Source organism: Microtus ochrogaster, unplaced genomic scaffold, assembly GCF_000317375.1.
Source record: "Microtus ochrogaster isolate Prairie Vole_2 unplaced genomic scaffold, MicOch1.0 UNK16, whole genome shotgun sequence".
Taxonomy (NCBI): domain Eukaryota; kingdom Metazoa; phylum Chordata; class Mammalia; order Rodentia; family Cricetidae; genus Microtus; species Microtus ochrogaster.
The window spans coordinates 1,758,385-1,779,058 of NW_004949114.1; the positions used below are offsets into that span (position 1 = coordinate 1,758,385).

At 50.8% G+C, this 20,674-nt stretch overlaps 1 protein-coding gene across 1 annotated transcript in view; it reads right to left on the bottom strand.

Moving 5' to 3' along the window:
- CUNH7orf50 (chromosome unknown C7orf50 homolog) overlaps positions 1–20,405 on the bottom strand; it is a 101,073-nt gene extending 80,668 nt beyond the window's left edge. The window contains exons 1-2 of the mRNA XM_005367107.2: positions 20,294–20,405; positions 17,283–17,412 (exon numbers count right to left, since the gene is read on the bottom strand). Of these exons, the coding sequence (XP_005367164.1) occupies positions 17,283–17,411 (129 nt within the window). The 5' untranslated portion in view covers position 17,412; positions 20,294–20,405. The remainder of the gene's footprint in view (positions 1–17,282; positions 17,413–20,293) is intronic.
- Positions 20,406–20,674: the final 269 nt, after the last annotated feature.

A 20,674-nucleotide genomic window follows, 5' to 3' on the forward strand; every position in this document is an offset into this window, starting at 1 on the left:
GCAGCGCCCTGTGGACTGCGCAGCGCCCTGTGGACTGCGCAGCGCCCTGTGGACTGCGCAGCGCCCTGTGGACTGCGCAGCGCCCTGTGGACTGCACGTACTCACCATGCACAGCAGCTAGGCTCCTGGCAAAAGCCGGTGGGTCTCCAGTCAGGGCTGTCCTGTGGGGTACGGGGACAGGGACACCACCTCCCCCAATTTGTTGTCTTAAAGTTCTGTTTCCTCCTCTGTTTTTGAAGGAGAGCTAGTCTCAAGTGTTGATACATGGGCTCCACTATGGGTGTCCTTTCTCTCTTTCTTTTGAAGACCATGTTAATTAACCCCAAGCTCACTTATCCAAGGATGGCCATGAACTCCTGATCCTCCTGCCTCCATCTCCCCAGTGCTGGGATAACAGGAATCTACAGCCAAGCCAGGTTTGTGCAGTGCTGGGGAAGGAACTCGGGGCAAGGGCACTACCAGCTGAGTCATATTTCCCAGCCCCAGTTCTATTAAAGAAAAAAAAATTAAAAAGTTCCACCCAGAAATCTCATGTCTGAACAAAGTAACAGTACAATACTATGTCAATGGCTGTCTGTCTTGAGGAAGAGCAGAAAATACCACATATTAGATTTCTGACAAAATATGAACGGAAAGGAAAACTCAATTTATATGTATGAAACACCGCCAGCTTCTGTCCCTCATTACAAACCCATGTTCCCTTTCAGACATGCTGGCGACGTGAGCTGGAGGGGACCCAGACTGAAACAGCCACATAAGGACCCAAGGGGCAGCCAGGACACAGAACTGCCTCATGAGGCCAGTACTAGACGTCAGTGGGCAGAAGCCTGGCACAGCAGAACACAGATGGCCTTGGGCCAGGAGGGACGCACACACCCCCACATGCACACACCCCATATGGCACCCATACTCCACATGCATGGCACCCACATGCTACATGCACACCCACACTCCACATGCACACACACACACACAGCACCCACACACACTCCACAGGCACACACATGCACACACGGCACCCACACACCACATGCACACCCACTCCACATGCACACACACGACACCCACACCCCACATGCACACCAACACTCCACATGCACACACACCCCACATGCACCCCCACACCACATGCATACATATGCACACATGCCACATGCACACCCACACACATGACAACCACACACCACATGCACACCCACACACATACACATGCACACCCACACTCCAAATGGACACACACACATGACACCCACACACCACATGCACACACACGCACACATGACATGCATACCCACACACCACATGACACCCACACCCCACATGACACCCTCAGATCTAGCCTGGCTGATTTGTGTCCTCCTCCACAAGAGGTGAGACACCATTCCACAGAAAAGGATGCCAAGAGCAAGAGATGGCTCAGTTGGGACAAGTGCTTGCTTTGCAAGCATGAGGCCCAGAGTTCATTCCGTGGCACCCATATAATTAAAAAACAGGCTTGACGTGACAGTGCATACTTGTAAGTCTAGCACAGGGAAGGCAGAGACAGGCAGATCCACTGAAATACCCTGTCCTAAAAAACAAGGACAGCACATAAGGAGCGACAGCTAGTGCTGACCTTTGGCCTCAACACTCCCCTCAACACACACGCACTCTTAAGTGCTCATAAAGGTAAGGTATGGAGAGAGAGAGGTGCTGATATCACTGATCACTGGGACATGTGCCTCTGTGGCTGCCAAAGTGACACATGTTTCAAATACCTCAGCCAGCAGTGTACCTTCATGTGGCGACTATCTGTGCACTGATTACGTGGCGTGGTAAAAACCAAGCCTGACTGCTGGTACAGGAAAGACCAACCCAAACCAGGGAGGGGGTTGGCTTCCTGGTGGATTTCTGTCTGGAGCCATGCTTTGTGCAAGCCCATGGGAGGCCTGTCCCTTTCTGAACGGAGATGGTGGAGTAGATGGGGATGGGGGTGGGGTAGATGAGAAAGGGGAGGGGCAGAAGGAGGGGAAACTGCTTGGTACATAAAATAAATGAAAGAAAAGTTATTAAATAAAAAAATTAAAAAAGGAAAACTCCAAGTATACACACACAGAGAGACACAGACACAACATGACACAGGCATATACACAACACAAACACACATACAACATATATGAAGACACATTCGTGCACCTCACAGACACAGGCCCTACACACATGCACAAACACACACACACAGACACACACATACATGCACAATCCGGCAATGTGACCACAAGAAAATAGATCTCAGCAGCATCAGTGCCATGGTAACAGAACGACATGCCACCACCCAACAATATAACAAAATGCACTTTGGGGGCCATCAAGATGGGCTGGAGGGTAAAGGTGCTTGACACACAAGCCCAACAACCCGAGTTCGACCTCTAGGACCCTGTTATGGTCGAAGGAGTTATCCTCTGATAATGTTTGCTGTGGCATGTACACATGCGTGTGCACGCATACACACGCATACACACAAATAACATTGAATAAATTAAAAAGAAACAAAGAGCACGGTCTTGGAGCATCTGCTCTGGGACAGCTGTCATCACAAACCACCCCCCAGTCACACTTCAAGTCCCAAGTTCACAGCACAGGCTGGATCCTGGACCAGGTCAAGCTCGTATTCCCCAGACGCCAGCCTGTCAGACGTTTTCACTTCTGACCTAATTTAATAACAACAAATGCACATGTACTATTCAGCACAAGAGATGGGGGCAGGGTGGAGGGCCCAGCCTCTCGTGGGGGAAGCTGAACATGGTTCAAACATCTTTACTGCTGATGTCAATAAGTAGTCTTCAATGTGGGTACCTTTTCAACCTTTTCAGTGTAGAATGTGTGTGTGTGTGTGTGTGTGTGTGTGTGTGTGTGTGTGTATAAATCAGAAATCAGTTGTGGGTCTCCTCAATCACCCTCCACTTTATTTTTTTACACAGGGTCTCTCACAGGACTCCACCTTATTATTTTGAGACAGGGTCTCTGGACCTGGAGCTCACCAATTCAGCATAACTAGAAGGCCAGTGAATGCCATCCAGGGATTCTCCTGTCTTGTCTCCCCAGACCTGGAGTTCCAGGCAAATACCACCATACCTGGAATTTTTGGTGGGTGCTAGGGACTGAAAATATGTCCTTAGGTTTGTATAGCAAGTATCTTCCAGAGTAAGTCATCTCCCGGCCTTCATTTTTTTCTTTAAAGTTAGGGTGGTTATTCGACAACTGTTGTCCCTTCCCTGGTATCCTGATTCCCTCTAGAGAAGAACTGCCAACCAGACACCACGGCCACCACCACCATGACCACCAGCACCACCACTGTTGCAAACAGCCTCTGCCAGCTTTCAGGGAACTCCCAATGGCCTGACAGTCTTTCCTACCCAGGCAGAGGGGTGTCCGTACTAGGTGGCTCAGTGAAAGCCTGGAATTGGTGGAAACAGGCTTTACTATGAAGGTTTACTATGACTGGTGCAGAGCCCTTCTCTGGCTATATAAGTAGGCTGCTGGGCTCACTCTGGGGCATACCCAAAAGCCTTTAGTGATACAGCCTTAGGCTGGGGAAGGCTTCTTTCTATCCAGAGTGTTTTCTTCATCCTTAGGAGAATGGGCTAGGCTGGCAACACAAAGAAAGGACCATAGTAGTGACGTCAAGAGGCCAAAGAGCTTCAGAGAGAGGAGCAATGGTGAAGACAATGAATGCTGGACAGGGCTGAGGACGAGATACCTCAGGCCCCAGTGGCTGAAGGGGTCCCAGAGAGCTGCCAAGCCTTGTGCTGACAGTTCCAATACCTAAAACCCAAGGGCTCTGTAAGCCCCGTCACTGTAGGTCCTAACACCAAGACCTGTATGAGCTGAAACCGCAGACAGTGCCACCTCTGCTGCTGACGGCTGAGACCACCGCTCAACACTGCCCGGGGCCCTGGAGGAGAAGCCACCTCAGTACCCAGGCAGAACAGTTAAAGCTAGAAGGAAAACTCCAGGGGAAAGGCAACCCCTGGCTTCTAGAAGCTTTGGATTAACAAGTTTCCATATCTCCCTGACCAGTTCCTGGCCTTGGACATCTGATGCATACTGTGCACCCAAGGACCCGCCATTCCTGTCTGTGGAACTTCAGGATCTGGTTGGCACACACTGCACTCTGCCTTCCACGCACGACGCCTCACAGGACCTGCCTGATACCTAACTTGAGTCCCTGTTGACTTCACTTCAGAGGTGGGACATGGAAACACCGAGGCTCATCCTCCTACAGAGTAAGTACGGGTGCACTCCCAAGGGCCAGGACAGCACGCCAGGGTCGGGGGTGGCAGTGCCGAAAGACAGAAGGTGCAGGTCCTAGCACAGTCCACGAAGCAAGGCTGGCGGTCCCACACCGTGAGAAGAGACCCTCTGAGGGCACCGGCCTTGGGGATCTCAGTGTCACCTGTGACTACTCTTGTGCCGTCATCTCCTTGCTCCCTCTTATGAGTCCAGGAGTCAGTGGAATGGCCTGAACCTATCACAAGGCCACAGGGCCTGCCACAAGGGTGCCCAGTTATCCTGAGCATGGGCACGGAGGGCTCTTGCCCAAGGCCCAAGGGATTAAAATGAGATACTTAGGACAAGACCTAGTCAGCCTTGACTATAATCAGGGTGACAGCGAACACTATCATCTTGTCAGGACTTAGACTCATGTAAGAGATGAACCTCTGAGCATGTCTATGAGGAAACTTCTAGAATGGGTTGAGGTGGGAGATCTACACACCAAATATGAGTGGCACCGTCCCAAGGGCTGGCATCCTGGATGGAATAAGAAGTAGAAAAACATTCATTTCTCTGCTTCCTGACTAGGATGCGACGTGACCAGCCGCCTCATATTCCTCCTCCATGCCTTCCCTGCCATGATGGGCTAGACTCGGCCATGAGCCAAACGGCCCTCTTCCCTCACACTGCGTTTGTGGTGGATTTCATCACAGCAAGGAAGCAAGCAACTAGGACAGCACCTGTCACCAGGGGACACTGAAAGACAGCCCATCCACCATGGAGGTCAGCGTCTCAGGAAGCCTCCAGGGGTCCTGATGCCCATGCCTTGCCCATGACTCAGTCAGGTGTCTCTCAGGTGATCCTGGTCCCCAGTTCCACTCAGACAAGCACCTGCCATGCTGTGATGGCAACTGGGCAATGGAGAGCAGCCCTCATCGGGTGGCTAGGAGCTCCCAACAGGGCACTCACGGACCTTGCTTGCCATTAGCCATTCCTGGAGCTAAGCAAGCAAAGCCAGACGCGGCCAGGCAATCCGTGCTCTGAACAGCAGGAGATGCGCGCTCAGTTCCTGGGAAAATGTCTTCAAAGCCACAACTGTTTTCCCAGCTGTGGACGCTCCACCCTGGGAAATCTTTCCATGCCGTTACAAGAATAATTTTGAAATGACTGTACAAACATGCAAGCCTGCGCCCCTTATCCTGGTATTTGAGTCTCCAAACACGAGAGCTTCCTGGAGCACCCTGCGTGAAGAACGGTGCTGCCCCGCACTGCCTCTGCGCTTCAGGGCTTCCCCACAGACCTGGGCTCAGCTCCTGCTAGCTTTAGCCCTGACCTGAGAGAGTCAGAGCCATCAAGAAGCTGAAACCACCCAGCAGGACCACCCTACACAGGAGACTTTCTATTCTATTAGCGTGTGCAATCTATGGAAGAAAAGTGTTAGACCCACATGGCACAGGACAGGGTAGAACTGGGAAAGGGATATTGGACTCACTGCAAATGGAGTCTGGGCACCCTGCAAACTGAACCGTAGGGATAGGGTGTGACACCGCAGAAAAGCAGAAACAGAAAAAACCCCAAACGTCCAACAGGCCTTTAAGACAGTGATTTCACGGCATATCCACCCAGAGCCAAGAGGAAAAGCGGGCCTCTGAAATTTAGGCTAGATGAAACCTAGGGACAGGTTGCCCTACATGAAAGCTGAAGTCACCGGCCAGGCCACCTGGGCTGCTTCAGAACCAGGATGTGATGCACCTGGGCTTCTGTAAACAAGACACTTCAGGATACAGCTGCTGGTTCAAGTATCTTGATGTCACCTCAGCCCTTTATGCTTTGACCATTAATTAACCTTGTCAACTTGACAGCATGCAGGGTCACCTAGGACTATGACTGAAGAGAAGTTTCTAGAGCGGGTTACCTGAGGAAGGTAGAGACTTTGTGCAGCACTGTCCCATGGACTGAGGTCCTGGACTGAACCGGGCACCAGCACCCCCACCCCGCTTCCTGTGTATCTAACGTCAGCGTGCGGCCGCTATGTCTCACCCACCACGAAGGACTGCACCCTTGCATTCAAACCCTCCCTCCCTTGAGTTGCTTTCACCTTCACCAGGCATTCTGTGAATGAACAGAGATAAGTAACTAATACACACACTCAAGTCTCAAGCACACCAGCAGGGTTCAAGGGCAGGCTCTCCCCTTGACTCTCAGCAGTCAAGAGCCTGGTTGCAGAGGACCTAGCCTCAAGTACCAGCACCCACACGGCAGTATACACCTATCCAGTTCCAGGGAACCCGAAGCCTTCTTCTGGCTGCTCTAGGCACTGCACACACTGAGAGCACAGGCACATGAAGGCAAACTTCAACACATTAAAAAAAATCTTCAAAAACTTAAAAACAACAGTAACAAAAAAACCACCTGAGTTCTGATCACAGACAAAGTCACTGTGGCAGAGATCAGTATGAAGCCCATAACCAGCCACGTCTTAAAAACAGAGGAGAAAATGACACAAATGATAAAACGTAAAAACATTTTTCTTGCCAAACATTTCCATGTTTTTGGCATTTTCATAATGGATTCGTTATATATATATGTGTGTGTGTGTGTGTGTGTGTATGTGTTTTTTTTGTTTTTGTTTTTTTGTTTTTTTGTTTATTTGAGACAGGGTTTCTCTATGTAGCTTTGGAGCCTGTCCTGGAACTCACTCTGTAGACTAAGCTTGTCTTGAACTCACAGAGATCCGCTTGCCTCTGCCTCCCAAGCACTGGGATAAAAGGTGTGCACCACCACCACCCAGCTCGTTTTATTGTGAAAATTTAAGAATATTGCTAGGTTGGAACTGGACTCAGTTGGTAAAGTGCTTGAAGAACATCAGCGGGCCCCGATTCTGTGCCCAGTCCAGCAGAAACTGGGTAAGAAAAACCTGACAGTCCACAGGACAGAGTTCCCAGAAGCCCACAAACCAAGCCAACAAACCCAGGCATTCAGTAGTTCTGAGGAGGTAGCAGAAGAGTCGGGAGTTCAAGGTCAGCCTTGGCTCTGTGAGACTGTCTCAAAAACAAAATGAAAAAAAGGTTCAAGCCGGGCGGTGGTGGCGCACGCCTTTAATCCCAGCACTCGGGAGGCAGAGGCAGGAGGATCTCTGTGAGTTCGAGGCCAGCCTTGTCTACAAAGGGAGTTCCAGGACAGGCTCCAAAGCTACAGAGAAATCCTGTCTCGAAAAACCAAAAAGAAAAAAGAAAAACAAGTTCAGCAGGTAAAGCTCTTGCCACACAAGCATAAGGACCTGAGTCTGGATCCCCAGAACACCTGTAAGGAGGTAGACAAAGCAGCACGCACCCGTAAACCCTGCCCTCCTGCAGTGAGACGGGAAGTGGAAACAGATTCCCCTGGAAGCTGACAGGCCAGCTAGTCTGGTGTTGTTCAAAGTAGTGAACAAGAAGACCTGCCTCAGAAACTGAAAAGTGAGGCCCACACCAAGGTTGACCTCTGACCTCCACACGTGCACCAAGGCAGCAGCACACCTGCGTTCACACACGTGAGTACACACACACACTCGCACTAACACAGAAAAGAACGAGTAATCGCTCTCCAATGCAGGGACGCGATACTCAGCGAGGCTTTCTTCCCCAGACCTCATCGGCCTTGAGCAGGGTAAGATTGAACCCTTTCAGCAGCGAACTGCAGCCGGCCATCTTTGAGCAATCGCCCTGGGCACAGCAGACCTTTGCAACCATTGCTGCTCGCCAGCACTGCCCGGTGAAGGAGCTTCACTCCATGCCAAGGCCTCTGACATCATTCTCTTTCCACAGAATGATCTGTGGAATTCCCGGGTAGGAAGACACAGCGATTTTCTTTTTCATCGCTTTTTGTCTGGCTTCAGGATGTGGAAAAAACACTTTATTAGTTCCCAACTCCTAGAGACCCAAATCTTCTAGGAACCATCCTCACTGCGGACTGGTCCCCTTTCCCCACTGCACACTGCCTGCCTAACTAGAGCCATAACCTCATCCTACACACTTCCCGTCTGTCTGCTGAGAGCCCATGAGTTGAGAGCATGCCCACGCCTGCCCTGTGGCCTTTTCTCACCAGCACCTCCTTCATTTGAAAGCTGGACCACCCCACACCGCTCTTCTCCTAGAGGCCAGGTGTCGGGCCCCAGGGACCCACGGGACACCCTCGGATGAGCCACAGGCAGCATGCCTCCCTCCCTTTCTCAGTGTCCTTGCTGGCCAGGCTCCCCTACCTGAAACTTTTTCCATCTTTATGTGAGATCTGAGACCAAACTGGCAGGGCAGGGGCCTGAACCTGCTGATCCCTCTCACTTGTTCCATGTGCCCAGCATTATACACGGGTTCTGGGGGCCACGACTCGGTCCCTCATGGTTCGGGCAGCAATCATGGCATTAACTAACTACGCCATCTCTGCAGCCCCACTCCTCCTTCTGAATCCTACCGCTTCATTCCAAGTGTGATGGGCCATCCAATTTAAAGTCACTGGATGTTCTGTGACCGGGCTCGTCACCTCTGTCCTCTGCCTCGCCTGCTGCTGGCTTTCAGGACGGTTCCCTTCCTGCTGTGGGATGTGTTTTTCTACCATGGGCTTCCATAAATGCCACTGGCCCACAAAAAACTTCCTAACTGGGCCTTCTCACACAGTGGAGGTGGGACAAGTCTGGCACCAGTACCAAAACCTGAGACAGCCCTGGGATCCTAAGTCTACATGAGTGACTTCCTGCTCTCAGTCGTCAATAGCTCTGGGCTGGAAAGACGCTCGGATTCTGCACATCCGCATCCTGTGATGCACGCCCCGAAGACAAGACTGGCAGTAGAGGTCACACCTGCCATCCCTTCACTCAGGAGACTGAGACAGGAGGATCACGAATTCCAGGCCAGCCTGAGCTACAGAACAAAACCCTGTCTGAAAAAACTGAGAGGAAGGGAGTTGGGAAGACAGGTTAGCTACGAAAGCACCTGTTGTACAAGAACGAGGACCTGAGTTCAGATCCCAAGCACTCAAGTTAAAAACAAAAAGCCATGTGCGGCTGTGCATAGATCTGTATGTAGCCCCAGCACTGGAGAGGTGGGGACAGAAGGAGCCCTAGGATTTGTTGGCCGGCCAGTTTGGCCAATCACCCAAAGCTTGCTGATTGGCTACACTGGCACACCTTTGGTCCTAGCACTCAGGAGGCAAATCCAGGCTGATTCTCTGTGAATTTCCAGGCCAGCCTGATCTACACATGGAGATCCAACCCAGTCAGAGCTACATAGTGAGAACCTGTCTCAAAATCAACCAAACAAAATAATAACAATAACAACAATGATAATAACAAGAATAATAGAAGGCTGGAGGGAGGAGGGAGGGAACCGAAGTGGAAATGGGATTCCCTATCACTGAAAAGCAGAAATACAAAGGTATGCACACAGTGCCCAGGCTGGTGTGTGGTTCACGCTCTCCAGCACCGTGGAGAGGAAACCAAGGCACTGCAAACTCCAGAACTTCAGCATAGGGAGACGCCCTGGGGACATCCAGAACTTCAGCACCCTGGGAAGACAAAACTGCTTGTGGCTTTTCCTGTGCAGTTTTCTGTATTTGCTAATTTTTTTTACATCGATCGTGTGCAACTCAGGAAAAACAACAAACATTTCCAATTACGTTCACTGAGTTATTCTCTATCAGGCACGAGGAAGCCCAGCACACAAACATCACCTTGGCTGACCGAGGCAGACGCTGGAGCAGCAGGCACTTTGGGAACACAGCTGGCCTGGGGATGGGGAGCGGGTCCTGTTTCCTCTGGAGCAGAGTGAGAACTGTAGGTTTCCATGGCAGTGAGGACAGCTGGCCGGCTACCAGCTCCTCCTCCATAGACCTGACCCCAGGCTGGGGGAAAGAAACAGAGAGGTACTTGAACCTGGGCAGAGGCCAGTGAAGTGACTTACTACTCACTCTGAGTGGGACTAGTGGGGCAGCAGGATGGCCACTGCAAAAAGCTCCAGGAGAAAGAGAGAAGGTGACTCACAGACAGATGAGACAGGGCACATCAAACATTAACCAGGGCCGGAGATGGCCTCACTGGTGAAATGGCTGCCTAGTCGGCTCGAGGTCCCAGGTTCCCTCCTTGCCTGCACTGCACAAACCAGGTCTGGTGATACACGCCTTTGACCCCAACACTCGGAAGGAAGGGAGGAGAGAACTGTGGGTACTAGGCCAGCAGCGAGTCCCCATCTTAAAAAAAGACAAACTCCATGATTCCCACAGCTAAAACAGAAAAGGGGGATGTAGCAGGCAGAGAAATCCATCTTACTCGTTCACAGGTCTGGGGGGTCACAGAGCCACTAAGGAGAACAGCGTTCTCCTAAAAACTAAATACACTTGCGCTGTGCAACCCAGCAACCACACCCTGGCACTGACTCCACAGAAACAAAAACCTGTGATCGCAAACACTTATGTCAGTTTTTGTCACAAATGCAAGGATGCCAGAAGCCCTGGCTCTGTAGACAAGGATGCCAGAAGCCCTGGCTCCGTAGACAAGGATCCCAGAAGCCCCTGGCTCCGCAGGCAAGGATCCCAGAAGCCCCTGGCTCCATAGGCGAGTGAGGCCTGTGGGGACCGGCTATATCCTGACTAGTGCTATGGGCATCAGCATGTGCTCGAGGACTGCACAGGAACACACTCACAGAAATACAGGAGGCACACCAAACTCCTGAAGCCCGAGCAAGTTCTGCAGGCTGCCGGTCTCACCCAGGCTTGGTCACTGTGGGCCCCAACACACGGCATCAGCTGCCACCGCAGGAAACTGGGTAAAGGGTACTTGGGACTGCCTTCTGTGAAGTTTTGCAGCTCCCTAAGAATCTACCAGTATCTGGGGGAGTGGGCGATATCTTTTTAGGGAAGAGGAGGGCAAGAACTTGGTGGCACCATCCTCCCTGCCCCCATGTCACTGCCGGGATGGCATGACAGATCCCAACACAGGAGTTACACAGTTTTTCAACTGTCACTTCTGCCCATGGCAATGACCCAAGTTATCCTAGGTTGGGCCAGTTCCAAGGTGTGAAGGCAATGGTAGACGGTTACACAGACACTAGCTTCCTGAGCCACCTCTTCCCCCACATGCCCCAAACATCATCAGTTTATGACATACCAGCACACGCCCGTCCTTGGCCTCCATCAGAACTCAAACACTGCGTCAGGCTCCCCCGGGTTTCCAGACAGGATTCCTTTTCCTTTATCTTGGTTTGTACTCACTTAACCCAGGAGTTGCCACTGGGAGATGAGTTGGCAGTCACTCTGCGAGACAGAAGAGGGAGGCCCTGGGTAGCAGCCCTGTCCTGTGGGCTAGGGAGGAGTGATGGCAGCCCTCTCCTGTGAGCTAGGGAGATGGTGTGTTTGATCTCAGGAGTACAGGGACTCTAAACAAACAGCCCTCTTGGTGTTCAGTCCCATCCATTCAGACACACGTGCTGCCTATGACAGTGTTTGAAGCCCCGCTCAGCCCTCGCATTTCCAGGGGGCCCTCGACAGAGCAGTGCCCATGGCAACCTTCAGCACTGCAGAGACACACAGCCCTCATTCCTTCCAACGCCGAGCCAGCAGTCAGTCCTGTCGAGCGAGGACAGACCTAGTCACACTTCTCCTGCTACTGACCCACACAGGCTGGTCCATTCTTTCCTCCAAGTGCAATCACTGGGCTGTCCACAATTAAGGATCCAAGGATCCTATAGGGCAGGACCTACTGCCTATATTATCTATTAGCACTCTGTCATAGCAGAGCTGGGCGCAGGCTAGAGAGTACAGGCATGGACAAGGAAGATACTTGCACCTGGGACTTCAGAAACACAAACCACAGCCCCTGGCCAGATGCAGCCACCAGTCTGCTAAGGTGGTTAGAGCAGGCACGTGGCGGAGAACTTGCCTAGAAGGCCCCAGTGAGGAGCTGGGGGTGGGGCTCACCACAGCATACTTCTCTAGCATACACAACACATACACCTTTAATCTCAGCACCCAAGGGGCAGAGGAAGGCAGATCTCTGTGAGTTCAAGGCCAGCCTGGTCTACAGAGTACAACGATAGCCAGGGATACAGAGTGAGTTCTAGGACAGCCAGGACTTTTACACAGAGAAACCCTGTCTTGAAAAAACAAACAAACAAAAAAGTAAGTAAATAAAAAAAAAAGTTGAACTGAACAGACATTTAGCCAAAGATAATCTATGAATGGACGATAAAGGTGCAGATGCTCACAAGCACTAATAAAATCACAATGAGAAGTCACACATTTTTGTTGTTGCTGTTGTTTTGGATTTCTTGGGTTTGTTTTACCCCCCCCCTTTGGAATTTTCTGTTTTGGGGTTGTTTTTTGTTTGTACGATAAGTGTGTGTGTGTGTGTGTGTGTGTGTGTGTGTGCATGAGAACATATATTCTTACAGCTTGCTTTTTATTTGCTTTATTTTTAACATTTGTTATTATTTTTCAGAACTGCAGAAAAATATATCATGTACTATACTTACATCATTTCCACCCAACACGTCCCTAACCCTAGCTCCTCCCCGTCCCCACACCCTCTCAGCTTCACGACCTTTTCTTTATTGCTGTCACACACACAGATCACACACATGTGTATATAAGTACATCCTGCTGGGTCAGTCCACTTGGTGTTGCCCACATTTAGGGGTGACCACTTGGACTATAACCCTAACTAGGTATCGGGGGCTCACTCATGGACATGGATTCTCCCATGAGACAGGGTCTTATGTAACCCAGGTTTCCAACTTGCTATACAGCCAAGAATAGCCTGGGTCTTCTGTTCCTCCTGCCTCTACCACCTGAGTGCCACCAGGAGTGCAGGCTTGCACCGGCCCCCTTTGTTTATGCCATGATGAGGATGGAATCCAGGGCTTTGTGTACACTAAGCAAGTACTCTATAAGCCAAGCCAAGCTGTGTCCTTTAAATAGAGCTGTGCTTCTCAAGTGAGCATCAATAACCACGAGTACAGCCAGCCACAGTGGCTCATGCCTGTAATCCCGGCTCCTGGGAGGTTAACACTGTATGAGACTATATGAATCAACAACAAAATACAACAGTCAGACAGCAAGATAAGGGCACACCCACAGGAGGGGCTGTAACTTAAAACACTTATAGCAGGGGCTGCCACTCAAAGAGCCCCACTCCTGCTGGGTACACGGTTCCCAACATGATACAACCCTAGTGTGGAATCTCGTGGGTAACTAAAGTGCAGAGGCTCACGTTGATGCCCACAGCATGTTCCCAAGACTCCAAGCTAGACATGGGCCAAAGGTCCAAACCTGGTGCATGGGTAAACAAACGTGTGGGACCATGCAGAGCAGGCGCCTGAGGTCGCTGAGGACAAAACAATTCCAGATGACAGGGCAGCCAGGGGGCAGAGCAGGAGACAGGACCTCCCACAGCACACAGCCCAGAAGAACCCACGCAGTCTGGTGTGCAGACTGATGAAGATCCGTGAGTCCAAACGCTAAGTGAGTCCACAGCCAATGGAATTCGGCTTCTCGCCACTGTCTAGCCACTCCCTCAAGACAAGTGATAAGGCTCCCAGGCACTGTTATGGAAGGCTAGCACCACATATCCCACACACAGATGAGTGTCCAGTCACAAAGCCCGCCAGTTACTGTCTTACCATGGCCAAGAGGGATTTGGGCAGTTTCCAGACCATAAAGTTCCCAAGTTCCTCTGAATGATTTCCTAAGAAACCACAGGCTTCATGCCCACGTGATGCACATGACTTTCTAAAGGGCCACCGCCCAGTGACAAAGCCAGCAGCTCTGATGGCTGCCTTGCAGTCTGAGCCCTACCTGGCAGGACCCACCATCGATGAGAAAGGCACCCCTGGGGAACCAGATGCCACCGGCTGGCCAGCCGTACACATAATCTTTGTGGTGTGTGCGTTCGTGAGTTCCATCTCCATCACTTGTAACAAAGTTTGTCACCTGCAGCTGCTCTGCTGTGTCTAAGATTTTTCCTGACCTTTAAGTCTTTAATTGGCAGAGGAAACAAATTCAGTCAAGACTCCCCAGATGGTTAATGCGCATGCCTGCAAAGCAAGTTCTTTACTATCACCCTTGCCCTAGCTGCAGCATAATCTCAGAAAGGAAGGAAGGAAGGAAGGAAAAAAGGAAGGGAGGGAAGAAAGGAGGGAAAGAGAGAGAGGGAGGAGAGCAGCGAGCGAACGAGCAATCAAGCAAGCATGATCTTGTTCCTTTCTCCAGTGACTGGTCACTATGCATCTGGCTGGACCAGTTCTGGTGACAGACAGTCTGGTCTCCACATCTAAGCTACTGCCACCAGTGTTCACAGTGTGATTGCAGGGAGGGAAGGTGGCATCTTCAGAGACACAGCCACCTCCTGGCTTGTCCCAGCTCAAATGGGTACCAGGCAAGTTAATGTGGCCCAGCTTGGGGTCCAGACAACCCTGAGTGCAAATGCAACTCTCTGGAAGAGGCCCATTGGGAAGAACTAAGGCGGAGATTGGGGCTTAGGCTCCAGGAAGCGCTTCCTACAGCAGACAAGGACGAAATGCCTGTGGTCCAGGGCATCTAAGCGTAGGGAATTGCTGTGAACTCCAGCTCCCATCAAGGTCCACAAATATGCTGCCTGTGGGAATCCAGGAAGAGGGAGGCAGAAGGGCCAGAGCCTTCTCAGACCAGCAGTCAGGAAACAGGAACCAGTTCCAAGATGCCCAGTAGGGTGTTTGAACTCTCTCCCTATGCAGTGCATCAAAGGCCACCCACTTCTCCACAGCCCAGGGTCAGACCAGGTTGTAAGCAGGGGCTAGGGCAAGGTGTCCACACACTCCAGGCCTCGGCACCAGGACCCAGTGGGCCATGGCCCAAACAGGCAGCAGCTCCAAGGGGCCTAGAGCCCCAAGTGGAACTTGAGCTCCATGGAAACCGCTCCCCAAGGGGCAATGAAGTTCCCAGCACTTGGGGACACTTGGGCGGTCCTGGCTCAGGCACAGAGCGCTGAGCTGTGGGAAGTGGCTATGCAGGCCCTGGGAGCTCCTCACATGGACACTTCTGGGAGGAGAATGGAGTGGTCCAAGTAAGGACAGGGGCTTCTTCCTTCCCTGCTGCAGGATCCAGAGGTTCATTTGGAGCCACAGGGGGACAGGGCTGAAGCAGCATGGTACTTTTCCATGAGCTCCTGGGTGATGAGACTGTCGGGCTGCATGCCTTGCGACCCAACCTTCTTGAATACTTAGATTCAGCTCGCCTATTTCCTCTCTAAAAAATATCTCTCACACATCCTTCTGACAATTTCCCATGAGAGCCAAAGGAAGAGATGTTTTTATCCAGACACCAGCATTCTTAGGCAGAGAAGGGCCTCATTCTGTATGCAAGACTGGCTTCCAGAAACATGAGGAGGAGATCGAAGGACCTAAGTCCCCAAGCTACAGTCCTAAGTCACAGTGGACCACAGTGCCTGCCAGCTGAGGACCGCACCCTGGAATCCCACTTCCTTTCAGCAGGAGTGTGGCTGATGACCCCTGTTGGTCAGTCCTCTGCTGGCCAGGCCACCAGAACGTCACTGCCTCATAGGCAGGCCTCCTCCAAAGACCCACGCAACAGCCTAGAGCTCTGCCTCCCGACACCTGCAGGCACCATGAAAGCAAACACAGCCTGTGGCTCTCCTGGAAACTCCAGGCTGTCAATCAAACCAGCATAAGAAAGACTCGAAGGAAGCATGCCCAGATCGCTTCCTGCTTTCTTCACAGAGAGAGAGAGAGAGAGAGAGAGAAACACAAGGCTGAGGCGGTCCCTCTCAAACATTAGGTTCCCTGCAAGTGTGTGGACAGTGTGAGGAGGAAGGGTGGGGAGCCCAAGGTGGGGCTGTGCCGTTGAGCTGCTGCTCGCATGGGAAAGGCCCTGAGTTCCATCCCCAGCACCATGGAACAGACAGCGTCTTGCCAGGACTAATATTCACACACCTATGATCCCAGCACTCAGGGGGCAGAGGCAATGGGACTGCACATTTGAGGCTTGCCTGAGCTACATAACATGAGAACAGAGTCCCCGCAAAGCCCACTCACACCGTCACGTGTGCGTCTGATCGGGGCTTATTCTGTGTTAACTGACAACCCTGGAATAGTAGCATCTGATGGTGTCTGGAGGGTAGTAAGCAACTAATTTTAAAAGTGAATTATCACCAATGAACAAGTTTAATATCCAGAACTTTACAGGTAACGAAAAGATTTGAAAGGCTAAAATTTAAATGTATCTGTGGCCAGCAATATGGCTCAGCAGGTAAAGGAGCTTGCTGCCAAGCCTGATGACTCAAGTTCAATCCCATATTGGTTGAAAAAGAGAACTGAATTTCACAAGTTGTCCTCTGATCTTATTAACACACGCACCATGAAGGTGCACACATGAATATATAAATAAATGTAAAAATATGCACAATTCAATGTATCTGCAAACACATGGCAGATACATGTTATAGGGTGGAAAACAAACCCACACAACATTTAACACTGTTCATACCCTGTCTCAGTGAGTATTAAAGTCAATTGTTTGGGCCAGTAAGATGGCCCAGTGGGTTAAGGTGATTACCACCAACCTGACAAACTGAGTTCCGTTCCTGGAACCCACACTGTGGAAGGAGAGAACTGACTCCTGAAATTGTCTTTTGACCTCTAGTCAGGCACCATGAGTAACAGACATGATTAATATGAAGGATTCAGTTTTTGTTTTCTGGTGCTAGGGTAAAAGGCAGGGTCTCCCACATGCTAGGCAAGTGCTCTACCACTGACCCATGGCCCAGCCCCTAGACCTGAGATTTTAGACAGAAGTGCCTGGATCACACCCTACAAACACATCAAGGAGAGAAGCTCCCTGGGGGTGCAGTCAGGAGGCCCTGCTCTCCCAGGCCCTCCACCTGGTCAGGCTGGTCCATCACAGTCCGTAGTAAACATGGGCACCCACACAGAGGCCAAATTTCTGTCTCCTAACCGCTCCAGTAAGCACTAAGCATGCCCGCGTGTGGCTGCTCCGCGCGAGTCACTTACCTTGAGGCTGGTCGCCTCCTTGCCCGGCCCGGCGTCAGATGCCTGCGGTGTCTCTTCTGATGATGTTATCTTTTGTTTTTTACTCTTCTTCTCTGTCCCTTTGGGACCTTTTCTCTTATGTTTTACCATCCTGGAAAGGACAGTGCAGGTGGGTCAACGGTAGGAAGGGAGAGGCCGTGTGCTACCAGGGTTATGCTGTTAAACAGAGCAGCAAGGATACCTGCGCACTACACCACAAAAGGAGGCTTCACTAGAACACGCTAACCAGGGCCACAGCACAAAAAAGAAAAGGAGAGAAAGAGAAGAAAAAAAGGAGGAGGATAAGCATAGTGGAAGAAATAGGAGCAATCTAGAAGGTGTGAACACTCCAGAGGACGAATCTGCAGGCATGTAACTGTGAGACAGAGCTGGAGTGAACCTGCAGCCCAGACGGGTGGGCATCAGGGCATCCTGTCCCGACTAGGGACTGTCACTGACTATGGTGCATGGAAAGAATATTTCTATTCTAGAATCAGAAAACTCCAAGCTCTCTCTATTTTTTTTTTAAATTAAACCTGCTCATTTAAAAAAAAAAAAAAGGAGTATTTGAAGCCAGAGGCTACAAATTTCAATTAGCAGTATAATAAGAAATTGTAAAAGGAGAGACTGTTGACACAGGGACACTGAAAATAGGGGTGCCGCCGCCAGCCAATTACCTCGTTAAAGAAATAAGAAAAGTTCAGCAAATATTTACACACCGCTTCGGAGAGAAGCGAGGTCTGCGGTCACCCTGGAAGTTAGCCTTACAAAGTTAATCACGAAGTCTATTTGAGAAGAAGGAAAAGATGGTTCTGCATCACAAGGTTCTAAGAGAGAGCAACTCACAACTGAGGCAATGAGGGTCGTTCTAGAAAACATCTGCTTTTTGTTTGGGGTCAAGAGACTTTCAACAAGGGTGCCAAGACAATTCAAAGAGCTGTCTACTCACCAGTGGGGGAGGATGCTGGAGAGCCAGGAGAAATGATGTGTATGAACCTCACAACATACACAGAGCTACCTCAGGATGGACCAAACCCCACATGTAAAAGAGCCCACTTTTCTTTCTTTCTTGTTTTAAAGACAGGGTATCACAATGTAGACCAGGCTGACCCTGAACACACAGAGATCCAACTGCTTCCGCCTCTGCCTCCCGGGAGTGGTAATTAAAGGCAGGCACCATTTAACAGGCCAGGCCTAAGACTGTTGGAATTTCCAGAGATGAATGCTGATGGCCCCAAGAACACTGTGGTCTCTCCAATAAAATACCAGAAACTAGGTACCCAAAGGAAAACTACGCAGGATTACATCATCACTACAAAGTTCTGTCTTGGATTAGAGAGACACTCAGTGGTTAAGAGCTCATGCAGAAAACCCAAGTTCAGTTCCCAATACCAATATCAGGCAGCTCACAATTGCTTGTAACTCTAGATTCAGACCCAATACCTCTGGGCACACACACACACAATTAAAAATAGAATAGAAAGGGACTGGAGAGCCAGTTCAGCAGTCAAGAGCACTTACTACTCTTGCAGAGGACCTGGGTTCAGTTCCCAGTACCCACATGGTGGCTCACAACTGCCTAGAACTCCAGTTCCAGGAGATCTGACGCTTCTTCTTCTGACCTCCATGGAACCCTAGACATGCATGGTACACAAACATACTCAGGTACACACACACACACACACACACACACACAATTAATAAGCAATTCTTTAAAAAATTAAAATAACAAAACAAATGTTAAAAGCTTCTAACAATTGGACAGTGCTAGAAAAAGGACAACTGAAAGCATGGAGGGCATGCCTGCCAATCACTCTACAAGAAAAAAAATGGGGGGGGGGGCAGCAATATGGCTCACCAGGTAGAGGCACTTGCCAACCGAGACTGACAACCTGAATTCCATCCCAGCCTAGCCTAACTGGTGAGTTCCAGGCCAGTGAGAAACCCTGTCATGAAAATACAAGGTGGATGGGGAACACCGTCTAAGGTTGACCTCTGGCACACACACAGAGGCATGCATGTACACACGCACACATAAGCATCTGCAGGTATGCACCTGCATATACAGGCACACACATACAGGCATGCTCGCACATACAAGCATGCATGCACATACACGTAGGCACACACACACTAATTTTAGAATGGGCAAAGGTCTTGAGCAGACACTGAAGAACTTCACTGGTCACTGAGACAATGAGAACCAGAGACACTGCTTCACGCAGCAACTAATATAAGAAGACGGCCAGGAGAAGACTCGGTGGGTAACAGCACCTGGCACGGAAGCTTGAGTACCTGAGTTTGATCCCTAGGATCTACATAACAATCTGGATGCCATGGTGTGCACCTGCCACAGTGACATGGGAGGGAGTGAAAGTAGAGGAAGCCCAGGGCACATGCTGGGCTGCAGAAACCACAAGACTATGCCTCAACAAGGTCAAGGAAGGAAATAGACTCCCTAAAGTTGCCTCTATGGTACCCAAGACCACTAATATGTGATCTCCAGTCTAGAATCTGGGCTCCTAAGTCTGGGATTTCTATGCTGTCCTGTTATGTCCCAACGCCTTGAGTGACACCAATACATAAAAAGAACCCAAAGAATCCTTATTCTTATTTTTTGAACGAGAGTCTCATTTGGTAGAAAAGGTTGGAATGGAGCTGGCAGCAATTCTATCTAAGCCTCCGGGATGCTGAGATTACAACCATTTACCACCACACCCAACTTGTAAGGATGGATGAATGGAAGAACTGTTGGATGCATGGATAAATGGGTCTATGAGCGGTTGAATGGGTGGGTGGGTAGATGGATAAGTAGATGGAAGGGTAGGCAAATGGATGAGTGAATGGATGTATCCATAGGGGTGGGTAGGTAGGTGGGTGGCTGAATGGATCTATGAGGATCCACGTCAAGGGCCGGGAAAATACGCACGGCCGGGACCAGGACGCCGTCTCCCCAGAGGCTCCGACCCCCCTGGCACCCGCAGACCACGCACCTGCAGCGTCCACTCTCGCCCGCCTCGGCCACGCGCTTTAACCACCAGCTCTGCAGGTTCCGCGCCGTCCCGCCCTTAGAAGACTGGCGCTGTACATTGGACAGAATCCGCGTCGGACTTCCAGCCAGCCAATCGCCGCCTCACGGGAGGGAGCAGACACGGCTCAAGATACTGGCGTCATCTTTCGGCGCTGAGGGAGCGGGCAGTTGCCGGGGCAACTCCTGGTGGCGTGGACACGTGCGCGCCGCATTCAGGCCGCTGGTGCTGGGCGGTGCTGGTGGAATATGGCTTGTAAAAGCTTGTAAATCCGAGGGCAGGCAGGCTTGGAGGTGCATGCCTGTTGTCCCACCCCTAGGGAGGGTGAAGCAGGAGGATTAAGAG